Source organism: Corylus avellana, chromosome 2 (assembly GCF_965113065.1).
Source record: "Corylus avellana chromosome 2, dhCorAvel1.hap1.2, whole genome shotgun sequence".
NCBI lineage: Eukaryota > Viridiplantae > Streptophyta > Magnoliopsida > Fagales > Betulaceae > Corylus > Corylus avellana.
The window spans coordinates 42,648,898-42,671,929 of NC_142491.1; the positions used below are offsets into that span (position 1 = coordinate 42,648,898).

Consider the following 23,032-nt stretch of genomic DNA (forward strand, 5'->3'; position numbering starts at 1 on the left):
AACGAAGACTGAATATAAGTAAACAACACACGCACCGACCGTTAGATCTGTTCCTTGGCTCGGCCATACCGTTGGATCTCCAAGTAAAAGTAACAAATTCAAAAAGAAAAAAATGCTGAACAAAACCAAAGGTTGAACTCGGGAATCTCAGAGAACAGAGTGAGTATAATTATAAGATTAAACAAAAGAATTTTTCAGGGAAAGTAGAGGGAAAGTAGGAGACAAACAAGGCAGGAAGAATCAAATTCTATTGAGAAAATGTAATGCTAATTACCGGCTAAAGTTGAAGATGACTAATTTGGAAAGTTGTCAGCTATGTTTTAAAATTTTAAGTAGAAAAATAAAAAAACAAAAAATTGCACTTGGATGTATTGGCTACTATCATTTTCCTTTTATTTTCTTTTTTAAATTAATTATTTTACTTTAACTATTTGGGCTCCTTTGGCAATACTTTCTTATTTTTTACTTTTAACAAAAACATAAAAAATAAATAAAAGCATTAACAAACAATTCAACACATAAAGTAGTTCGTTTGATAAAACCTTTTAACCTTTTAATATATATATATATAGTTAAAAAAATATTATAATGTGACATAAATGAGAAAATGGCATTGGGGGCGGACCTTCGTTATTCTGTTAGGGTGGCCGGTCATCCCTGGGGATGGTCGGCCACCCATTGAATTTTTTTTTTTCCTTTTTTTTTTTTGTTCTTTTTTTTTTTTCTTTTTAAGTTTGGTATGAACTAGACAAATGAATGACTATTTCATAAAAATAGCCATTTTATTCAAATGGTCTATTGTGCACAGCAAATGTGTCCTTATTCTTGTGATTACTTTATTATTCATGATAATAGCTATTTAATCGTATCAAATGTACTATTTAATACGCATATCAAGTGTAACTTGGGATGGGGGCATTTTGGGGGGGGGGAAAAAAAAAAACCCAACAGTGATCACAGTTCCGTCAGTCAAAACGGCTTTGATTGACGGAATGGTCAAATTGCAAAATTTTAGAAGTTTGGGGGGTGCATTACAAAAATTGAAACATTGGAGATCGAATTGAAAATCGCCCAAAACTTTAAGGAGTAAAGTCTAACTTTTCCTAGCTATTTAATCCGCATATCTAATGTACTATAAAGATTCTTGAGATAAAATTAGTAACACAGAGCTATTTGATAACATATTACATCATGGGCATAACCATAATTTTTTGCATAGAGATCCAAACCTACTCAACTAAATAAAATATATAGATACATATAGTCCCTCTATTTGTGTGCATGCATACTTACCTAAAATAAAGGCAGACAAATATTAAATTTAATTTCATACTAAGTTATAATTGTATACAAAAATTGCATGTTTATAAAATCATCGTTCACAAGAACTTTCATTTCAAATACAAAAGTTTTATAGTTTGCTATAGACATGTACAAAAGCAAAATAAAAAAAACTTGGCATCTCCTTTGAATTATGCTCAACAACAACAGTATTTAATGGAATAAAATTGATCCACTATCATTTTTATAGTTAAATCTTTTTTAAAAAAAAATTCTCAGTCTTTAGTAATTTATTTAAAAAGCTACATCTAAAGGTGTGAAAAGTCATCGTTGCCATGGTCATGGTATAGCAACTCCTATTTTTATTGGGCTTTTAAAATTTTGTTGAGGTTGCCAAAAACCCTCCAAAGCCCGAGGTAGGTCCGCCTAATCTTATCAAAAGTATTAACTTAGTAAAGAAGTTTCCTTCTAGAATTCCTAATTATGATAAGTTTACTTGCTAGATAACTCATTGAGATTGGGAGTAAATAAAGGACACAAATTTTCTCTAGATTGGTTTTGGAGGAAATTTTATTCGACCTACTCTAATAAGTGATAAGTGTCATTCAATATTTTTGGGTTTCTAAAAAATTAATGTTTGAATTCTTAAATTAGTATAATGACAATAAATTACTATTAAAATATTAAAAAAAATGTAAGATATAATATTTATCACTTATTATAGTAGGTTGAAGGAAATTTTCTCCCAACTCTGTCCATAAATAAATACTTCATGCACTTTCAAGTGTATGAGTTTTCTTTCAAACTGGGTTTGAGGAACTTCCTCCAACTTAGCCTATAAAAATGATATGTGTCACTATTTTTTTTTTTGACACATTCACTTTTTTTTAATAACATGTGAGATGCACATGAGTTTTAATATTATTTATTCCAACTTTGTCTCTGTTATTAAAAAAAATATGTGCATATCACATGTTCAAATGATACATGTCATTTTTATAGAATGAATTAAAGAAAGTTCCTCCAACCTAGTTTGGAGGAAAACTTTGTACGTTCTCTAATATGAGAGTAAAAATTACTATCAAACTGAGCGTGGATTTGGAATTAAAATTTTCATAATTATGAAGTTTTGATGCGAACCAACTAATAACAAAATATAGGGAAGGATAAATCGGAGTAATGCTGCAAGTCCTTCTTGTGTCCCTCCAATAATGATGTGGCTATTAAAATCATCACTGAGCTTGTGATTAATCATTATTGGATTTTAATCAAATGGTAATTTTAATAGCCATATCATTCTTGAAGGGACTTAAAAGAAACACAAAAGGGACTTCTAAAATTACTCGAATAAATCAGCTACTTTGAAAGATCCGTGATTTCTAATGGCTACTTTGAAGGAGCATTGACCTCCAAAACACAGTAAACTGTATTATAAAATAATAATCAACTCATAATTTATTATTGATAATTCTCCTTTAAATAGAGAAACATTATACTATTGATTACATAATAGACTTAATTGGACAACTGTAATAGGAAATTAATTTAACTATTTATTGGACTATAAAATCTACGGAGATATACTCCTTATTAGACTCTAACACGATATAATTATCATCCTATCATTCCCTTCTTCTAACAATTTCCTTGTCCTCAAGGAAAAATTCTAAACGAAAACCAATTAACAATAATAAATAATAAAACTAAAAATGCCCTTTGAAGTCCACATGGTGCTCATGGGTCACTTCTTTTCTTTTCTTTTTGTCTCTCTCTTCCAAAACACACATGAAACTCTTCTTTCGCCTTTTTTTTTTTTTTTTCTTCTTATGAGCGAAATAAATACGTCGTAAGTCTTTTCTTTCGTACCCATAACAAAACTGACTTCTAGAGGCATGGAGGAGAGGCATGGGTTGATGACGGCACGGGATGAGCAGGGCAGAGGGACGGTGCGGTGATTGGCGACGCGTTGGCAATGGCTCCGCCTCATCTGGGGTCTCCTTGTGGCTTTCCTATCCTCCTTTTTTTTCTTTTTTCTTTCTAAGTCCAATGCTTGGGTTGTGACGGTTGGAAGGGAAATTTTGATGGGCTGGGATGGGGTTTTGATGGTATTGTGGGTTAAAACCAGTAGTTATAGGTGGCTATGGATATTGGGCAAAAACATAGAAAATGATAAATCGGCTACTTCGAAAGAGCCGTGATCTCTAATGACAAATTCGAGGGAGCATTGACCTCTAAAACATAGTAAACTATAAAATAATAATCAATTCATACTTTATTATTATTAATTTTCATTTAAATAGAGAAACAATATATTATTGATTACGTAACAACCTAATTGAACGACTATAATAGGGAAGGAGTAACTATTTATTGGATTATAAAATTTACGGAGTATACTTCTTATTAGACTATAACACGAAATAATTATGATCATATAAGGTTTACATCTAAATCACAACAATCCAAACAAAATTTTATAGGCCGATGGCCAGAATGAATAAAGCAAGATAAAAAGAATAAAAAAATAGAAAAAATATCAATGTATAAAAGATGCTAGAAGGAGCCCGAGCTGGTCCGTCGCAATTGGTATCTGGGCATGGAAGTTGGATTTGAAGACATGAGGATATCCATTTCCTGCAACATGAGCATCAACAAGATACAAGACAAACAATTATTGGCATTTTTTTATATTTATATTTTAATGGCAATTTTTTTTTATATATAATAATTGATGATATACCATTTCTCTATTTGATAAATAATTTTTGTTGCTGCTTAAAAGGTATGAATATTATTCTTACCTTTTGCTTTTTGAGCAAGCTATTTGTTTTCCTTAGGTGAAACACTTCATGCTCCAACTGGTTGGTATAAGCCTTGAATAATCAAAACAAAAAGAAAAAAAAAATACTCATAATTAACACAAATGCCTATTGACAATAAACTCAAGCCATTCATAAAAAAAAAAAACAAAAAAAAGCACAAAAATCCCTTCAACTTCTATACGTTTTGAAATTAATTTATAAAGTTTTAAAAAATCTTAATTAAAGCATGGAACTTTCAATTTTTTGTAATATTTTTGTTCCGTTAAATATTGTCAAGATTCTCAAAATACTCTTATTTTTTGTTATAAAAAAAATTGCAAAGAGTCAGGCGAATATTTTTTTTTGCAAATGCCGTTAAATGCCTGAATATTTGTAATTTGTAATTTTATTTGTTTATAATAAAGAAATGGTGAGTATTTCGAGAATTTTTAGAAGATTTAACAGAAAATCTTAATGGAATGAGACATTGTAAAAAATTGAAAATGAAATAGAGTTTTTAAACTAATTTCAAAATGCATGAAAATTTTGGTGAATTTTGTGAAATTTATCTTAAAAAGAAAAAAAGAAGAAAAAAAAGGCAAATAGTCTCCAATATATAATTTACCTGCTTCCTTGCCCTTGACCTGGCAGCTGACTCACGGTTCTTGATCATTCTCTTCTGCCTCCTGTCAATAGTTTTCTCCATCATCTCATCGGAGCATCTGCGCTTCCTATCGGCGGCTACCTGAGAACCTGAAGACGTCGATGATATTGCCGGCATCGGCACTGACATACCCAGTTGGTTGTCGGAGTAGCCAATATCCAACACTGGGTTCTCGTACACTGATTGATCACAAAAAACGAAATTTGAATCCAGCTCTGTGATCTGCTGAAACTGCAACGAATCTGCCTGCTGAGACACCACGACGGCCATCGGATCAATCCCCATCATCGGCCGAGGATTAACAACACCGGCTCGAACCAGAAACTCCTCGAGGGTAGTTTCTCCGAGAGTTGATTTTTGGATGTCCATCTCATTCACAATGTCCTTCCACACCTCATCGACCGTCTTATTACTCAAAGTTCCGTTCAAATTAAGATTCCCAAGAAAGAATGAAGCAGAGGATGAGGAAGAAGAGTACTGGCCTTCTTCGACGCAGATGATATTCCTTAGTAACTCATCCAACAGCATATTATTCAAAGGTTTGCCTACATGATTTCCCAGATGGGTTTGGGCCTCATCGAAGGTAAGATTACACAGTGAGCCTTGTCTGGCCAGAAGAGGTGGAAATTGTGGGTCCTGAGCTTTGTTTGGGTACACCATTGTACTTCTATCAGCCAATTCACCATCACTTATAAATTTGCATAAAATTGTCGGGTACTTAGTGTTATTTGAGAAAATTGAATTGACTCAAAGGTAGTAGGAAATCAGAAGAGCAGAGTGATGATGATGATGATGATGGGTTTTAGGATGAGAAGTGAAATGGTGAGAGCACATCAGCTCATAAGGGGTCGGCGCTGATTCGTTGAAAACGATCCTATTTTAGAGAAAGAGAGAGAGTTAATATCTCAACAGCCACTCCTGATTTCCATGCTATTTTGGTGGGATAAGGAGCTGAATTTCATGAACCAACCAATATCAAAAAGGAAAAAGCCCTCTCTCTCTATATGTATACATTTTTATACAGCAAGCAGCAAGCAATTCCTGAGGAAGGAGGTGGCCGTTGACTCGTTGAGGCAGTTATTTGGGCTTCCTCCAGCACACTGTCTAGCCCAGCCCACTGCTCAATTGGATTTGAAGATTCACCACTCTCTTAGCTGTCTCTGGACTCTTACATATTTTGTTTTTGTTCATTTATTTACAATTATAACATATTATTATGCTTCCGAATCCGAATTCCATATATGGTGACCCGTTTTATTTTATAGGTCACTCCCTCTCCCATAGGCCATTTTTGAAAATCAGCTTCTAAAGAAAAGGTGTTCAAAAACTTATAAACTCGTGATTAAGATTGTAATTAAACTAGGTGGGACACATGAGATCATAACATCATTATGATTATTAATGATAAAATAGTCAACTGTATGAACAATATAATAAATAATGATAAAAATAACATGACCAAAATATAGTAAATAAATATAGTATTGATCGCTTGTCATATGACATTACTTTCCTTGTTTGACAATGTTTTTTGGATAATTTTTTTTTTTTTTTTGGTAAAAAGGCAAAAGTATTAACAAATAGCTCTACACACAAAACAGAAAATGAACTGGAAAATATCCCAGCTAGTTATAATAGTGGGGTATTTTTGTCTTTTTACTTTTTGATAGAATAAAAATACCCTTCTACTATAACTAACTGGGTATTCTTCAGTTCAAATGAACTGGAGAATATCCTAATTCAAACAAAACACTCAAAACTACTTTTACATTTATGTTACACCAAATCATCTTTTCAACGAAAAACATAAAATACTCTCTAAAATGTATTATCATACGAACTCAATATTTTTTTTCGGTCAGACTGTTCATGACATTTACCAATTTTACATTGTACAACATGCAAAGTCTATCGAATATAGGTTACTATTTTGACCATATATCTCAAAGAAAGGTATTGTTAGAAGTAGTATAACTTTTTCTACGAGTTTTTATACACTCTTGACAAAATGATTAAGAATGTATAATTGACAAGAAGAGCATTGTTATGAGTATTACAATTTTTACTATAAATTTCTTCTTAAACTTATAATAAAAGCTACAATATTCCTTGCGGCCCTCCTCAAAAATCAATTATTGGAACAATAATTATTCAAATAATATAAACTCTTGGTAGAACTTGAAAGACATTCATGTCATGAGATATGTGATTCGATTATTGAAAAAAAACAAGGATGGGAGATATGTTTCCTCAGTGTCCCCACAGGGCCACAGGCTAATTCAACTAAGCAATCAACACTTTTGGACGTGCTCCATTACCAATTAAAGTAGAAAAGCTCCAGCCGGAAAATTAAAGCCTAAAGGGGGTCCGAGTGGATTGGTTCGCTTGATTGCCCCGATATGGAACTCCCCATCTATGGGAGATTGGGAGGTGTAGTGGCTTCATGACACTGACATTTTCTTTTGGGTGATCCCATTACCTTTCACTTTTTTTTCTTTTTCTTTTTAATATTTTTTTAATGGAAAAAGATGAGCATCCAGAAACTTAGATCAACAAACCACCAGATTTCGCACAAATGTAACGCTCAAGAAAGTTAGTCTTACATTAAAAAAATGAATTAGTCGTATTGATCGAGTGGGTGGTTTATGAACGTGAGATTAGACTTTATAAGTGATAACATAATATTGTTGAAATGTTGATGAAACTCCTTGTATTCCGTTGAAGTTTGTGTGAAAGTTTAAACATTTATGGGTGATTCAGCGTTAAACACCTACGTACACTACTATGAATAGTCCTAAGGGCTATATTGTGCTCTCATTAACTTATTATTTACAATATATTAGTTTCTATTTATAATTAAATAAGTCGACTTTGTTGCACGGAGTATCGTACTCTCTTATCATTTTAAGATATTAAATATAAATTGCAGTAATTTTGATGGTACTATTTGCCTGCATTGTCCTTTCTAAGCCAAATGTTTCCTTGTCATGGGTACTTGGGCTATCTGGGTCTCTTTCTTTTTTCTTTTTTTTTCTTTTTTTTTTTCTTCAGTTTTACTTGTTTTAGAACAACACCAATCACCAATCCTTCTACCTTTTTTCCTCCCACTTTCCTTTTTTTCTCTGAGCTTTGAGAATCCTTTGTCTTTAGCTGTATAAAATTCTCTACAAATATTTGATTTGCACTTGAATTAATTCAGATGGTTTCGCCACTTTTGAATGCACTTTTAGACTTTAGGCCACACCACAAACAGAAGGCATCTCCAAATTAATTTCCAATGGCTCATAAACTTTGTCATCTTGGACCACCAAAACCAGCATATATAGAATAGAATAGTAAATGGTTCTTGATTATAAATTAAAGTAATTAACAATCACTAATAGAGGATGAATCAAACATTAATATTGCCAAATGCTTTCTATTGCATGTGCATTCATGTTCTGAACAAAACCATTTATAAATTGTGTCTTTAGAATATCCTTATATATATATATATATATATATATAGTTGTCTGACCACTAACCTAATATTGTATGTTTAACTCTAAACACAAAAGAACATATATAAAACTCGCTTGTTTCCCTCCTCCAAACCACCATCCCTTTGGTTTAGTGGTTTAAAAAGGTACGGTCTGAAAAAAAAAAAAAAAAAAAGGTTAAATATCTGGTAAAATCGCAGTTCAGCATTTAAAATCGCCCACTTTTAAATACGCCTGCCTACTATCTGAAAACATTGATTTTTTCTACATTTTCAAAGGTTTTTTTTTTTAAAAAAAAAAAAAAAAAAAATTCAAATGCACTCTCAAGACACATTATGTGCTGTGTCTAAAGGGCTGGGTAGCATATGTGCTATGTCTTCTTAAAGGAGAGGAATTAACAATAAGTGTGGACTTTAGGAATAATAGTACTACAAGAACGGGCATCCAACAAAGGCAAGGAATTTCGGATTTTTTTTGTTGTTGTTGAAAGTGTTATCTTGCCGAGCCGCCATGTCAAGCATAAAATTTAGCCTTTTCTTAAAGGAATGGTAAACATGGTACCACTTCAATCCATACGTTGTTTGGTAATGAACCATTAAATATTGCAAGTTCACATAATGTTATTGTCCTAGGGTTTAGTATCGGGACTAACGTAACGACCCAGAAAAAATACTAATTATATCTGCATTATTACTTTAAAATGACTAATTAAATTACAATTAAGGCTCTATAAAGCCCTACTAGACTTAACTTTTTAGAGTGTTAGGCAATCTCTACGCCATTTTCAAGCCTAATTAGATAGAAAAATGCCCCGAAGCTTTTGACCAAATTCTTAATGCTCTCTTTTGGCTAAATACAATTAGAGATCCATTCTCATTAATTAGCCTATATAACTTTCCTTAACATGGGGCTTCTTTGAGACACTTTGCGTGTACTTTATATCAACTTGTTTGCCGATATGCAAAGGCATGCTTCTTTCAATCCTGAAAGAAAAGAAAAGAAAAGGAAAAGAAAAAAGATCATTTGTTGATACTTTAGGTTATCTCTAAATGTTTGAGATTTGTTTGGCAAGCAATAAAACAGGTCTTTCAAGTGGTGGGAAAAAGGGGGGGTTAAAGGTGAAAGAAGACAAATATTTTCCACCTAGACGTAGACGCATTAAAGCAAAAGCCAACTCTCTCTTGCGTGACCTAATTTTTCTGGTGGGTGCCGCCTTATACGTAGACATGGATCGCACTCAAAGCTCTCTCACATCGCTTGTTTCATAGCTAACAACGCATTGCAACTGTCTACTCACTTTGCTTAACGTAACTTTTCCTCATCCTTAATTAATAATACCTCTCTTTTTCTTAATAATTAAGCCTTAATACGTAGTATGTTTAATAATAATAATAAGCATGACCATAGTAGTATTTATCCGCTGAGAGCAGCATAGAAGGGTCTAGACGGTAAGAACTACATACGCTCTCTCAAGTTCAACTGAACCTAACTCAGCCCCAATATGACATCATTGAGAATTCAAAGCGACTATACTAATAAGGCATATGTGGGGTTTCTCTAACAAACGCTCTAGTACATGTCCTAACCATTTGGAAATTTTCTTGAACCATTGAACCACCATCCTTGATATATGGTTATTAAGTCATTGATATGATGTCGAATCACCAGTTATTTTGTAAGTTCAGACTATACCATGTTAAATCACTATTTACCCCCAAAAACTTTGTTTGATAAAAAAAAGTAAATTTAATCGTCTAATCAATACTTTAACATGATATTGAATTTCTCACATTCCTTCTTCTTCTAAGAAGCTCAATACGTATAAAGTTATATATTGCAATTGGATTTGATTGGAATTATCAACCATAGCCCATTTATGCTTTCTTAGTGGAGGTAATCATGTATCTAGAAAATCTTGCATTAGCAATACAATTCCTCCTCCTTCCTTTTTATTTTATTTTTTGGTCATTTTTTACCTTTTCTTTTTACCTCCAAATGCTAAGTTGACACAACACTTTCTTGTCTGTCCAGGTCGTTAAAAGTGCGCATATTATGTGTACTAGTAGAAGCAAAGGGAGAATATGCCGTTAATGACAGTTCATATGGCCACATGTAAGAGTATATTCACCCCCCTCAACATCACATAATGCATACATCCTTTCCAAATTCCAAAAAGCGTAACTTTCCTATTCATTGTGTCAAGTATAGGATCGGGACAATTCTCTATGCCGCCTGGCCTGTACAACTAAACAAGGGGCGTGAGTTCTATTTAAAGTCTCTTAAACGATCTGTTTGCAAGAAACTGTACAGAAATTACGTTTCTTACCGTCTAAGACGCATCTGTTTGTTGGGAACCGCACAGAACCACCACCATTAATGATGAAGATTTCTATCTGTTGAGTATATATATGTGAGTAAAAACTAATTAAGTCATAAGTGAAAATGTATCATAAGAATGAATGGTTAATAACTTAATACAATACAATTAATTGGCCGGGTTGCATGAACAATAGAACACGTGGTTTATTGTTGTCCACGTTCAACATCACTATAATTTTTGTGTTTTTTTAAAACTATTAAAATAGAAAATGGATTCTGATAGTTCCATTCACATCGAGACACCTATATTCTACCAAATGGAGTAACTTTTGAAGGCATGATTGCTGTTATTATTACAAATGAATATGGTGAATATGAATATGAATTCTGATGCTTTTCTTTTTCTATTCACCTTTTAGCGCGTGCGTGAGAGGTCGGATTTGGGCATTCTTGTAATTTTGTTAACATAAAATCATTTGACAACCTTCGTAAAACGTGACGTACGTGGAGAGTAGTTTTCTTAGCTCTCAATTTACATTAAAATTTAAAAAAAAAAAATTACGAAAAATTATATTTTTGTACCAATCTGGTCTATAGCTCATATGGAACCAGAAGTAATTTGAAATCCCTGCGATTTTCAAATGGTCCACAATCGTCATTGTGATCATCGGATGTCACAACCAATCATTGATTGACACATGGTACGTCCGGTGACTTAACTTATTGAAAAATTAAGTTTTACTCTTCAAATAAAAAACCAAATAAAAATTAAAGAAAAAATAGTTGTCCCTCAACCATCTAAGGAGTGTGGGGCAGTCGGCTTCCCTTCACCATATAAGGAGCAGTCAGCCGCCCCTTATCAAGTGAAGAGTGGCCGACCGAGCCCTCACCTTCCTTGAGAGACGGGTGGCCTCTCCTACTATTTCTCACTTGCTTTTTTATTTTTATTTTTTCTTGGGGTGGCTGTTTAATAGATTAACAAAAAAATTAGAGTTCTATTTTGTAAAACTAAAAATAGATTAACAAAGTAAGATAAGGCAATAAAAATGTATAATGATTGAAATTGACTTTAGGAGATTGGCATTTGAAGAAGGCTATTGTTAATGATATTTTATTCTCTATTTTCTAAACAAAAGTATTAACAAATAAATAAATAAATAAAAATTCATAAAACTACTTTTACTTTTATGTCACGTCAAAATATTTTTAAAAAATAAATTAAAAAACCTTTTAAAAAGACATTAACAAATAAAGCCATAGGCAAATTTTTAAAATCATCTTTTGATAACGTACGTCCATAGTGATTTCTATACCAATTTGGCACCGTTTGTAGCCAAACGACCCAACAAATCCTCAAAGGGAATCATCTTCTGATAATTCTCTTTATCATAATTTATGTCTCCATTCAGCACAATTATATATGTTAAAAAATAAAAAAGTAGCAATATTTTTATAATACAATTTATTTTATATTAAAATAACATGATTTTTAATAATAGTCTTGTTTTTTTGTTTTTGGTTTTTTTTTTTCTCTCTTTCAAATATAGTCAATATTCGGATATGATGATTAAAAAAAAAGTAACTTTTTATAGAAACGAGTATTAGGATCCTTTTCAGTTTATTTGAACTAGATAATATCTAATTAGTTATATTAAAAAAGTATTTTTGTCTCCTCTAAAATATACATCTAATATAATTAACTGATATTATCAGTTCAAATGAACTGTAGAGATCCTATTCAATTTTGGGAAGAACAAGAAAAAAAAAAAAAGCAATTAAATCGAAATAAAAACACTAAAAGTCTAAAATATTCCAGATTTCCATAAATATTGAAAAGGTTTGAAGATTTTAATAAACAGTAAAGAAATTTTTTTAAAAAAAGAGAGAAAGAAAATACATATATATATTCTGAAGCTTTTCCTCGTATCGTATCCATGCGTGATTGGAATCTTAGCATACCTGTAAAGGGTGGAAGATATTATAAGTGAAGATAGTAATAAATTGATAAAATAATGATAATACCCAATAATTATCTTAAAGAGGGCACCAATGGGGATAAACTAAGAATCTAATACCTAAAATACACAATAGTTCTTCACTTTGCACGCGTGCAAAAATTACAAAAATACAAACGGTGAGTTACCGGCACGGGACAAAAGCAAAAGCAAAAGCTCAGTCACATCTCTAATCTCCTAGTCTAGAAAAAAAAAAGAAAAACAATGGATATTTTAAATAAAACCCACTAAAGAAACAACAAGTACCTTCTATATCTCGGCGTCCGATTGAGATCTTAAGGAATAAGTAATGTTATATGCTATGTTTTTATTTTATAATTATTTTACATGCGGCAATTTCAATCAACATATATATCAAAAATGATTATCCAAGAGTTATTAAGATTGCTAAGGGTCAGTTTGAATTTGCGATTTCAAAAATGGCAATTTGAAAAAAATGATTTTTAAAAATGCAATTAAGCATTTGGCAAAATTGCACTTTGGACTTTAAAATTGCACGTTTTCAAAAAACACATACTTGCTTGTGATTTGAAAACACATATTTTTTTATTTTTTCAAATCGTAATTTTTTAAAAACACAACTACAAATGATTTCTTTTTTGCGATTTGGTTTAAAATTCATTTTTTGTCTATGCAAACACACCCTAAATCAGCATTGTGAAATAGTTATCATATAAAAATTTGGTATTTAGTATTACTCACATGCAATATCTAGGAGTGTAATACATTTTTTTTTATAGGTTTTTCATTTTAAATGAATTATTCAGATTGTGACAATAAAGTAAAAAAAAAACAAAAAAGTGTGCTTGAAGTATTTTTTTTGGGTAGGTTGCTTCTACCACCCAAACAAAATGGTACGAGAGTGACGCAATGACACCTAAGTCATTAGTGGTGGTTGGACCACGCCTGAATCACTTATTCTAAGTGGTCGAACCACCAACGAATCACTCCATTTGGGTGACAGAATCATCTACTTTTAGGTGATTTTGTTAAAAAAAAAAAAAATGTAAAAGAAAAAAGAAAAGAAAAAAGAGAAGAGTACTCTACTCAACAATAATTTTTGTTTTGTTTTTAACTTTGTTGTCACAATCGAACGGCCCTAAAAAAGTGTTGCACCCAGACACATATTACATGGGATGTTAATAATCCCTCACACCCCAAGAGCAGGAGACACGTCACGCGCCTGTTCTACTTTCTGCCACGCTCTGACATACCTGCTTACGTGTACATCATCTTCCATAAAATCAGAAAAAGAAAAATGTAAAATTAACCAGTCTGGAGGTAACATAACCTCACCCACCCCACAACTCACCTGTCTCACCAGCCAACCACAGCCTCCCGGGTGGTACTTGCTGGCGAATCACTTCCCCGTAATGACATCAGCCAAGGATGTCATGGGGGTGACACTTGTCCCATTTTTCTTCCGAGACACAGTCACACTCTTTTGGGGCTTTCAATACTTCTTTTGTTGGACGACAGCGACGTTGACGGTTGACTGTAGCGTTCAAATAATGAACCCAAAGTCTTTAAGATTATTATTATTGTTTTTTTAGTATTTCCGATTTTTTAATGTAATATTACTTTACTACTACTATGATGTTTTGTCCGCATTTAGATCGTTAATGTCGGTCCGTTTCTTTAATCATTTTAGTTGTTATGTTGCTTTTTTGGTTCTCGTTTGCTTTCGAGGAATAATCGGTATTAAATTCGCTTCGAGCCGAGCTTAAAACAGTTTGAAGCATGATGAGATTAGGTCTTCTTGCGCTGAATTTGGAGCTCTGAAGTGAGACCAAATAAGGTCGGTGCCCTTCAAACTTCTTGTTCCAACTCGTGAGTTTTTCACTGGAACATGGCCTTATGACAGAAAAATCTGTTCTGGGCTTGTTGTTTAGATCCAAATTTGTTTCTTTTATGCCTTTTTGAATTCTGGGTAACTGAGAACTTTGCTGTTTTGGCCAGTTTTCAGTGAAGCATGCGGGTTTTGACGCCATTTTGCTACAAAAAGGATTGATTGGAGCAAGTTGTGAAGGGTGAGCAGAGTTCGGTGTCTTGTTCTTCTGAATCTTAACTGAATCGAAAATGTTTAGTGTTTTTTTTTTTTTTTGGTTCTTTTTGCTTTGATTGGTAATTGAAACAGGAGGTGGTTTTGGTAGCGAATGTTTGAGTTTTCGATGCAATTTAAATGTTTTTTTTTTTTTTACTTCAAGAAATCATCTTTCTCGCTCACACACATGCACGTGCGTGTGCATATACTGGACTGAGCTTGAGGCCACTTTGCTCGGGCTGATTGAAATTGGAAGCTGCAAATCTTCCTCATATATGTGGTTGCTCTATTTTTAGAATCTAAATTTTTCCAAATTGAGTTGATTTCATTTGCAGAGCACTGGGTGAATTGATTATGGATCAAAGATAACAAAAAAGTATGATATTTTAGTCCAAAGGTTAGATAGTTAGCAGGTTTCACCAACGCGTTGGAGAACAATTCCAGTTTGCTAATTATTCTCCCTTGAGAAAATGCTCTTTTTTTTTTTTTTCCTTTTCACATATCTATTTCTTGGTGAGCTTGCTAGTCTGATTTTTGAAAGATCAATACATATTATCTCATTTACTGGCCATTCTATGGGAGAAAACTTTTGTGTTTGATTTTTGGGTTATTCGGTGGAGAAGATAGGCAAAAGTTTATCAATCTAAATATATAGCTTAAATATCTTTAGTAGTTGGCTCATTTTGATATGATACAGAAAATGATTTAGATCTTTAGTTCTGAGCATTCAGTCGTTTTCGACAAGTATGGAGGGCACTTAATGAGAGGGACTAACACATAGTAATTGCTACAAAGGGGAGACCACTGTTGCCTTTGGAAAATCATCAGTCCTCTCCTCCTTTTTTTTTTTTAAATTTTTTTTCCTTACTTGTTAATCAATTTATAGGTTATGAGCTTCACATCAACCCAACTAGTCACCTCAAGCAGGATGGGCATATATGATCCATTCCAACAAATTAGCATGTGGGAAGACACCTTCAAAGGTGATAGTAGCCCAAATAAAGGTGTTTCCACAATTCTACAGGTGGATGCTAGGCTGGACAACAAGGTGAAGATACATGAAATTGAATCTCTTTGTTTTTGAATTCAGAGTTACCTTTTCTGATTACGGGACCTTAATAATTTCTGAATCGATTTGCTAGTCTGAATTTATTTCTCATGAATCGGGGGGACCCTCCAGTACAGATCAAGAAGAAAACAAGCCTGCTGACAAGGTGAATAAATTGCACCACATGGTCTTTCTCTCCTCCTACCCCAAAATTTGTAGTCTTATGCAATATATCCATGTCATCTTCTTGTTATGCATATGATATTATCATACAAAGTGCATCTTATTATTATCAAGTTAGGAGAGCATTTGATTGTGCATAGAATTTACATGACTGGAAGTCTGGAAGGATATACTTTTTCAAGTGCTAATCATTATTTGCTACTTTTATGGATTGCTCATTAAGACTTTATTACTATACTTGATTCTAGTTCAATTATGTTGTATTTCTTTGGCAAGGGCCCATGTGGGCACCCCAGTATCACCTAGTGATGCTGAGAGCATAAATATCTGATTCTAGTAGGCCACATATCTATGTACAGGTACAGAGACGCCTTGCGCAAAATCGTGAAGCTGCTCGTAAAAGTCGGTTACGGAAAAAGGTTAAAAGAAATGTTATCTTGCAATAACTTCATAGCTGCGACTTATGAAGCTTATTAATTTTCAATTTTTTATTTTATTTTCATAGGCTTATGTTCAACAGTTAGAAACAAGCCGTTTGAAGCTGGCACAGCTGGAGCAGGAACTTCATAGAACTAGGAAGCAGGTTAGGTGAAGCTCACCATTTTCACTTTTTCCCCTGTCATTAAATGTCTTTGATCATGGATCATGCATCAAATTTTGGTATCCATCTAACAGCCACTGAATGCCTGATTGTAGGGTGTGTACACTGGCAGTGCCCTAGATACTAGTCATGGAGGTTTTTCTGCAAATGTTAACTCAGGTTTGTGATTCCAACTGCTGGTAATTACTGTTCTAAATCTTGTATTTGCCCCACCTTATTTGTCCTGCTATTCTTCGCTGTTATATTTCATTTCATGTATTTTTTATCTTATGCATTTTCAAAGACCTAAAATCCGTGGACAATTCATCATAATCGAATATGAGAAAGTGCAGAGTGTACAAGTAGGAGTTTAGCTAAAGAGTTTCATGGAGTGATATTTCCAGTTGGATTTTATGTGATAATCAAATGTAGAACTCTCTTTTTGTGGTAAATGTCTGAAAATTTTATGAAGGTTCAGATGTTGAATGCTGAAAAAAAAAGTCATCCTAGTTTTCTTAGCCATTGTTTGCCCACATACTGGAGAAGTCCTGTATTCTGAAACAGAGACGACGACTCTTTTGGGATTTTCAATGAATATCATACCTGTTGACTGTGGTAAGTAACTGCCCCTAAGCTTTCGGACCTAGTTTTCACTTCCTTGGATGAGACCCAAGCTTCATTTTTCCTCAGTCTCAAGTTTCTTTTCCCCCAATACGTAATAAAATGGGTTTTGTCAGGCTGCTGAGGTATGAATGTTGTATTGGCTTCTAGGGACAACACTAGCACTGATGCTTTTAATATGGTGTTGAATCTCCAGTCTAACTTCTAATCACCATTTCTTATATAGTTTCAGAACTTTGTACTTTTCGTAAGATAATTAGCAGTTCTCTTTTATTATGTTCTAGCCAATTTTTCTAGATTTTTGCGATACAGCTTGTTATGTTCTTGAAATAGTGCCAACTGTGGATCTTGCAGGCATTGTTGCATTTGAGATGGAATATGCACACTGGGTTGAAGAGCAACGCAAACGAAATTTTGAACTTAGAAATGCATTGCAAGCTCATGTATCTGAAATAGAACTTAATATACTTGTAGAAAATGGCTTGAACCATTATTACAATCTTTTTCGCATGAAAGCAGATGCTGCAAAGGCCGATGTCTTTTATTTACTGTCCGGGGTGTGGAAAACATCTACAGAACGTTTCTTCCTCTGGATTGGAGGATTTCGCCCGTCAGAGCTTCTAAATGTAATAAGTTGTTTATTTAATCTCAATGCTTGAAGAATGCTTATATGTTAGTGTCAAAAACAAATTTGTCTCCGTATTTGCTGTTTCTTTTTTGGATGACTATTAGTTATCAGTGTGCTGGCCTTATCTTCAACCTTATAGGCGGACTGCATATCTGGAAAACTAATATCTACCTGCACATTATGGAAAAGAAGAAATTAAAGATTATCATGCAGGAAGCTGCCCTTATTCTGGAAAAATTGGTTGCAAGCAGAAGTCTCCATATTCTTCAACTTCTTGCAATTTACACAATTTCGCCTCTTTGAAACTGTTGCATGATAGCATTCAGGACCTTATGGATGTTGGTAGTGTATTCAAATAATTTTTACAACATCAAATAGCTGGAAATGCCACTTTGATAAGATGTTTCACGAGTTGCGCATGGGCTTTCTATATACTGTTTAGTTGTTTTGCCATTAACTATTTAAATACATGCTAAATTGCTCTTCTACATCAAGCTGATTTATATTTAGAACAATACTTTTGGTTCATTTGACCATAGCTCTCATCTTTGGATCTAATCTCACTTAATTACATCGTCATGATTTGTTGTTAGCTCGTGCAACCTTATTCATAAATTGTGAAATGCTTACTTTATTTTGACAGATCCTCTTGCCACAACTTGAGCCATTGACTGATCAACAAGTTGTGGGAGTGCGTGACCTCCAGCGGTCATCTCAGCAAGCGGAAGATGCCCTTTCACAAGGAATGGATAAACTCCAGCAGAGTCTGTCCCAGGGCATAGGAGCTCAATCAATAAATGCAGGAAATTATGGGTCTCAGATGGCTGCTGCAATGCATAAGTTGGAAGATCTTGAGGGATTTGTGAACCAGGTAATATATTACAGATTGCTGCTGTGAAGAATTTTAGTTGATCTGAGAAATATGAAGTTCATTTAGGGCAGTTAACTCACAGGTGTTAAAAAAACTTATGTTGATTCAAAATTTGCTTCTTGAAGATGTAAGACATCATTGGGTCTTCAAATGAATACAGAGCAGCCTACACTACATATTCATCCATCCATAACCTTAAAATATAGCTCAACCAAGTGATGTTTAGTCATTTAATGGAAGCAAAAGCTGTGTCAAGAATCTAACATGTCTATAGTTTTTGTAATATTTACCATGTATCTATGTGCAACTTTTTCACTGTACTGTGTTTCCCTTCTACAAAACAGGCAGACCACCTTCGGCAACAAACTATGCAGCAAATGTCTCGCATCCTAACAACCAACCAAGTAGCTCGTGGCTTGCTCGCCTTGGGGGAGTATTTCCACCGTCTCCGTGCTCTCAGTTCGCTTTGGGCTGCTCGTCCTCGTGAACCTGCCTAGCCTAGAAAGTACCTCTAGAATCACCATATATATATATATAGAGAGAGAGAGAGGTTGTAGTCCCTTCACGCATCAGCTGCAAAGGGAATGAATACCGTACCTTTTGTTTGAAAACAGTTTCTCTAGTTTGATAAGGTGTAAATATGCATATATATATATATCTCAAGGTTATGTTTATCAAGAAATTTAGGAAATGTGATATTCCATACAATGCCTGTTGTAGACTATATTATCTGCATTGTGATAATATATGAACTTGAATGTTGGTGCTTCTTGGGCAACATGTTGGCTTTAGATGATTGCTGCACCATTAAGGCACATTGAATGCAAACTCCCCTTGTTTTACATTTTCTCAGGAAAAAAGAAGGAAATTCTAGTATACCAGTTATGCAGCAGTAAAAGCAATGTATCAAACTACAAAAACGATAAGCAAATCAAGCGCACATCATAATCAAGAAGCTGAATAGGGCTTTTAAAGAATCAAGCACACATCTTGTTTTGCTTTGTTGAAGAGAGCTTCTAAAGAATTTTTCCTACATTTAAAGAAATTTAAAGAAAATGAGATTTAAGAGTTGGTTGAAGGTCTTTATAATCAAGAAGATGGGGTCAAGCTCTCGTTTGTGTCCCTTGAGATTCGAATTGAAAGGTCTCGAGACGGTCATGTCTCTGCGTATTTTCTATTTTGGTGTTTTCATCGCTTTATACTGCTTTTATTAAGAATATCAGGTTATTTTTTATTGTTTGTATGTATTATCTATACTATATTAGTCGTTTTGGATCTGTTGTTGGATAGCTCACTAGTTTTTTAAGCCGGGGTGAGGAAATGGGCAAAATGGTAATATTGCATATCCCAACTGTCGTTGAACAGGAAGCCCAACCGTCCACAAAATACCCGGTTTTTATTTTATTTTTTTATTTATTTTTAAGTACTCCAAAAGAGTATCTAAGAAAAAAAAAAAAGAAAAAAAAAGAAAATATAAAAATTTTAGATTCAGCCAGAATCTTTCACATGTATGGTATCAGAACCTCATTTCACTTCCTTCACGTCTTCAACCATGGGAGCTAAATCATAACAAACTAGTCAAATTTTTGTGAATAAAAACGAAACCCTAATTTTTGGTTCTCAATCTTTCTTTGATCGTGCGATTTGAGCTCCAACTCTTGAGGAAAAGATGAGCAATCTGAGGACAATCTGTAGGCCACACGCGGCCTTCTTCTCCTCCTTCGTGTGTTGCAGACAGCGAGCTCGAGCTAGGGCTTCATTTCGAAACCCTAACCACAAGCCTCGCTTCTCCTCGCCGTCTTCGTTCGCTCCCTGGTTCGAGTCCTTGGGTTCGAATGGGACTGAGCCGTGGTTCCGTGGGAGCCAGAGGAGGACACTGGTTCGGGCGTCCAAATGGTCCGATCAGAAATCCCCCTACGACACTCTTGGTAATTCTTATTTATTTATTGTTAATTTTTTTCTTTAAAGGTTCTGTTGAAGAAATTATAGAGAGAGAAATTTGTTTTTATTTATTTACATCTTTGCGTGACTATATATTTTTCGTTCTCAATCTCTCTTTGGATGTGTGAACAATTGAACAAAACATTGTGGAAAAAATTGAAACTTGTGACTATACATGTGCTTGTGATTGAGTTTAGGACAAAGCCTTCCACCAGGTCAACGAAATTCCACCAACCCAGTCTATTAAATTGGCGTATGACGTTGTCCTAGAGCATGTGAGCATGTAATTCTCACATATATTTTTATCTGCTGTTGGGTGACATGTACTCCTTTTGATGTGTGTATTCTATTAGTATGTTTGAGAGTGGTTAACAAATTAGGCCTTAATTTTCTTATGCAGAGTTAGAAGGAGATGCTGATGAAGAGCAGATAAAGTTTGCTTACAGACGCTTGGCCAAATTCTATCATCCAGATGGTTTGTCCTTTATCATGAGTTCACTTTTTGGGATTTTATGTTTCATGGATGTTCTTTGCGACTTAGTTCCTATTTGTGTATGTATTGGTGTTTGCTTAAAAGTTGGCCCCTATTCTTGGACTCTGTATTGATCCAGTCATCTTTCCTTTTTCAAGTGTATGACGGTAGAGGGACTCTTGAGGAAGGGGAAACGGCTGAAACTAGGTTTATTAAGATTCAAGCTGCTTATGAATTGCTCATAGATGAGGAGAAGCGGAGGAAATATGATATGGACAACCGAGTCAACCCAATGAAAGTAAGATTTCTAATTTATATGTTAGTCGCTGTGTCAGTTCATAGTTTACTTTAGGCTTCAAGATGTTTATATTCTGGGTATTATTGGGAAACTTAGATAAGCTATTTAATTTCTATCATATGTTTTTTACATGTCATTCCATTGCTTGCTTTAGAATATTTTAATGGTTCTATTGAATTTCTATCATATGTTCTATTTTTACATGTCATGTAAATTCCTGATTGCATTATAGACTCTGGTTGCACAATCCTACTGCCAGCCTGGTCTGGAATATGGCAACTACGCTGTGCAGACTGCACACACTCAAAAAGTATTGTATCAATTACTTTTGAGAAGGAAGCAGCACTGGATGATTTCTCACCATAAGTTAACCATGAGAATGAGCAAACCAATGATTTATGAATTTAAAATTTTTCTAGTTTCGTGCTAAAGCCAAATGGAACATATTGATTCATTAGATGCATTGGAGCTGTTGTATCACGAGTCACCATATTGTGTTTTGTTTTTTCAAAAAAATAATATGAAGGGTATATTTTACATTCTTTTTTGAAAACTAATACGTAAAATTGACCTTGTCATTTGTTCAAACACATAAAATTGACCATTTGGTTCCTTGGTTATTTAGTTCATGTAGTAGAATAAAGTTTTGTTTGTTTAGAGAGTAATCTTAATTAGATGATGCTTTTTTGTAATTTTATTAATTCTGTCCTCACTTTAGCTGCTTTACTAACGGTGATTCCATGTTGACTATTATATCAGGCATCTCAAGCATGGATGGAGTGGCTTATGAAAAAGAGAAAAGCTTTTGATCAGCGGGGTGATATGGCCATTCAAGCGTGGGCTGAGCAGCAGCAACGTGAGCTGAATCTCCGTGCTCGTCGTCTTTCGCGTTCAAAGGTATTGAATTAAATTATATCTCCCTCAAGTTTGGAAAAAAAAAGAAAAAAAATTGCTCTCATGCTCCATATTTATCTTCTAACAGCCATTCGCCTATATCTCTGTTCTTGTTTTGTTTGCTTATATATGTATAAGCAAATAAAGTTATGCTGATTCTACACCATATTAATGTTATATATAGCTAATTTCTGGTGACATCTAAAAATAATAATCTTAACTGATTCACATTTGAAATAATAGCTTCAGTGATAGTCCTTATGTGATCTCACTTTTCACTTAATTGAGTTCTTTCATTATTGGCCACATTTGACTGCAATTATCTCTTAAAATCTATGCTGGGATTTCAGGTTGATCCTGAAGAAGAAAGGAGAATCCTCGCTAAAGAAAAAAAGGCGTCCCAGGAGTATTACTCCAACACCCTTAGGCGGCATACACTTGTCTTGAAGAAAAGGGACTTGATGCGAAAGAAAGCAGAGGAAGAGAAGAAAAAGGTTATCAGTCGGCTTTTAGCTGCCGAGGGCCTTGAGCTTGACGCAGACGGTGATGACGAGGCACTGTAGGCAATTTGCATCTTACTACAGAATACATTCTGGAATATTTGTTGGTGATACATATATTTATTGTACAAGAAAAAAAAAAGTTGTATATATTATTCCTTCCATAGTTGAAAAGAAATGAACAGAGATGATCGTTACACATTTAAGTGCTCTCCCCCCCTCTCTCTCCCACACTCAGATCATCGAGTTTTCGAGTCGTTCGGAATGAGTCTCTTGTTTTGTTGGTGGTGGTATTAGCTTTGCAATTGGTTGTTACATATTCAAAAGCCATCATATAGATGAAAGAAGGCCAATTTACGTCTATTAAACAATTTGATGATGACGACGTGACAA

At 34.0% G+C, this 23,032-nt stretch overlaps 3 protein-coding genes across 5 annotated transcripts; 2 read left to right on the plus strand and 1 right to left on the minus strand.

Moving 5' to 3' along the window:
• Positions 1–3,678: 3,678 nt before the first annotated feature.
• Positions 3,679–5,753, minus strand: LOC132167421 (ABSCISIC ACID-INSENSITIVE 5-like protein 2). The gene is made up of 3 exons (XM_059578389.2): positions 4,708–5,753; positions 4,083–4,154; positions 3,679–3,915 (listed from the first exon to the last, which is right to left on the minus strand). The coding sequence occupies exons 1-3, from the start codon at positions 5,404–5,406 to the stop codon at positions 3,835–3,837; spliced, it is 852 nt and encodes a 283-aa protein (XP_059434372.2). The 5' UTR covers positions 5,407–5,753; the 3' UTR covers positions 3,679–3,834.
• Positions 5,754–14,128: 8,375 nt separating this feature from the next.
• On the plus strand, positions 14,129–19,378 carry TGA7 (bZIP transcription factor family protein). 3 transcript variants are annotated; one of them, XM_059607519.2, is made up of 10 exons: positions 14,129–14,357; positions 14,526–14,589; positions 15,490–15,651; positions 15,746–15,817; positions 16,194–16,253; positions 16,340–16,417; positions 16,531–16,594; positions 17,390–17,661; positions 18,307–18,534; positions 18,879–19,378. In XM_059607519.2, the coding sequence occupies exons 3-10, from the start codon at positions 15,493–15,495 to the stop codon at positions 19,029–19,031; spliced, it is 1,086 nt and encodes a 361-aa protein (XP_059463502.2). In that variant the 5' UTR covers positions 14,129–14,357; positions 14,526–14,589; positions 15,490–15,492; the 3' UTR covers positions 19,032–19,378. The 3 variants fall into 3 exon arrangements, with proteins under 3 accessions (XP_059463502.2, XP_059463495.2, XP_059463487.2); XM_059607512.2 differs by having other exon boundaries at positions 14,130–14,389; positions 14,519–14,589; XM_059607504.2 differs by having other exon boundaries at positions 14,130–14,357; positions 14,519–14,589.
• A 638-nt stretch (positions 19,379–20,016) lies between these two features.
• Positions 20,017–22,845, plus strand: LOC132165466 (Chaperone DnaJ-domain superfamily protein). The gene is made up of 5 exons (XM_059576051.2): positions 20,017–20,462; positions 20,876–20,950; positions 21,106–21,245; positions 22,005–22,142; positions 22,490–22,845. Exons 1-5 carry the CDS (start codon positions 20,204–20,206, stop codon positions 22,700–22,702), a joined length of 825 nt encoding a protein of 274 aa, XP_059432034.2. The 5' UTR covers positions 20,017–20,203; the 3' UTR covers positions 22,703–22,845.
• The last annotated feature ends 187 nt before the right edge of the window (positions 22,846–23,032 follow it).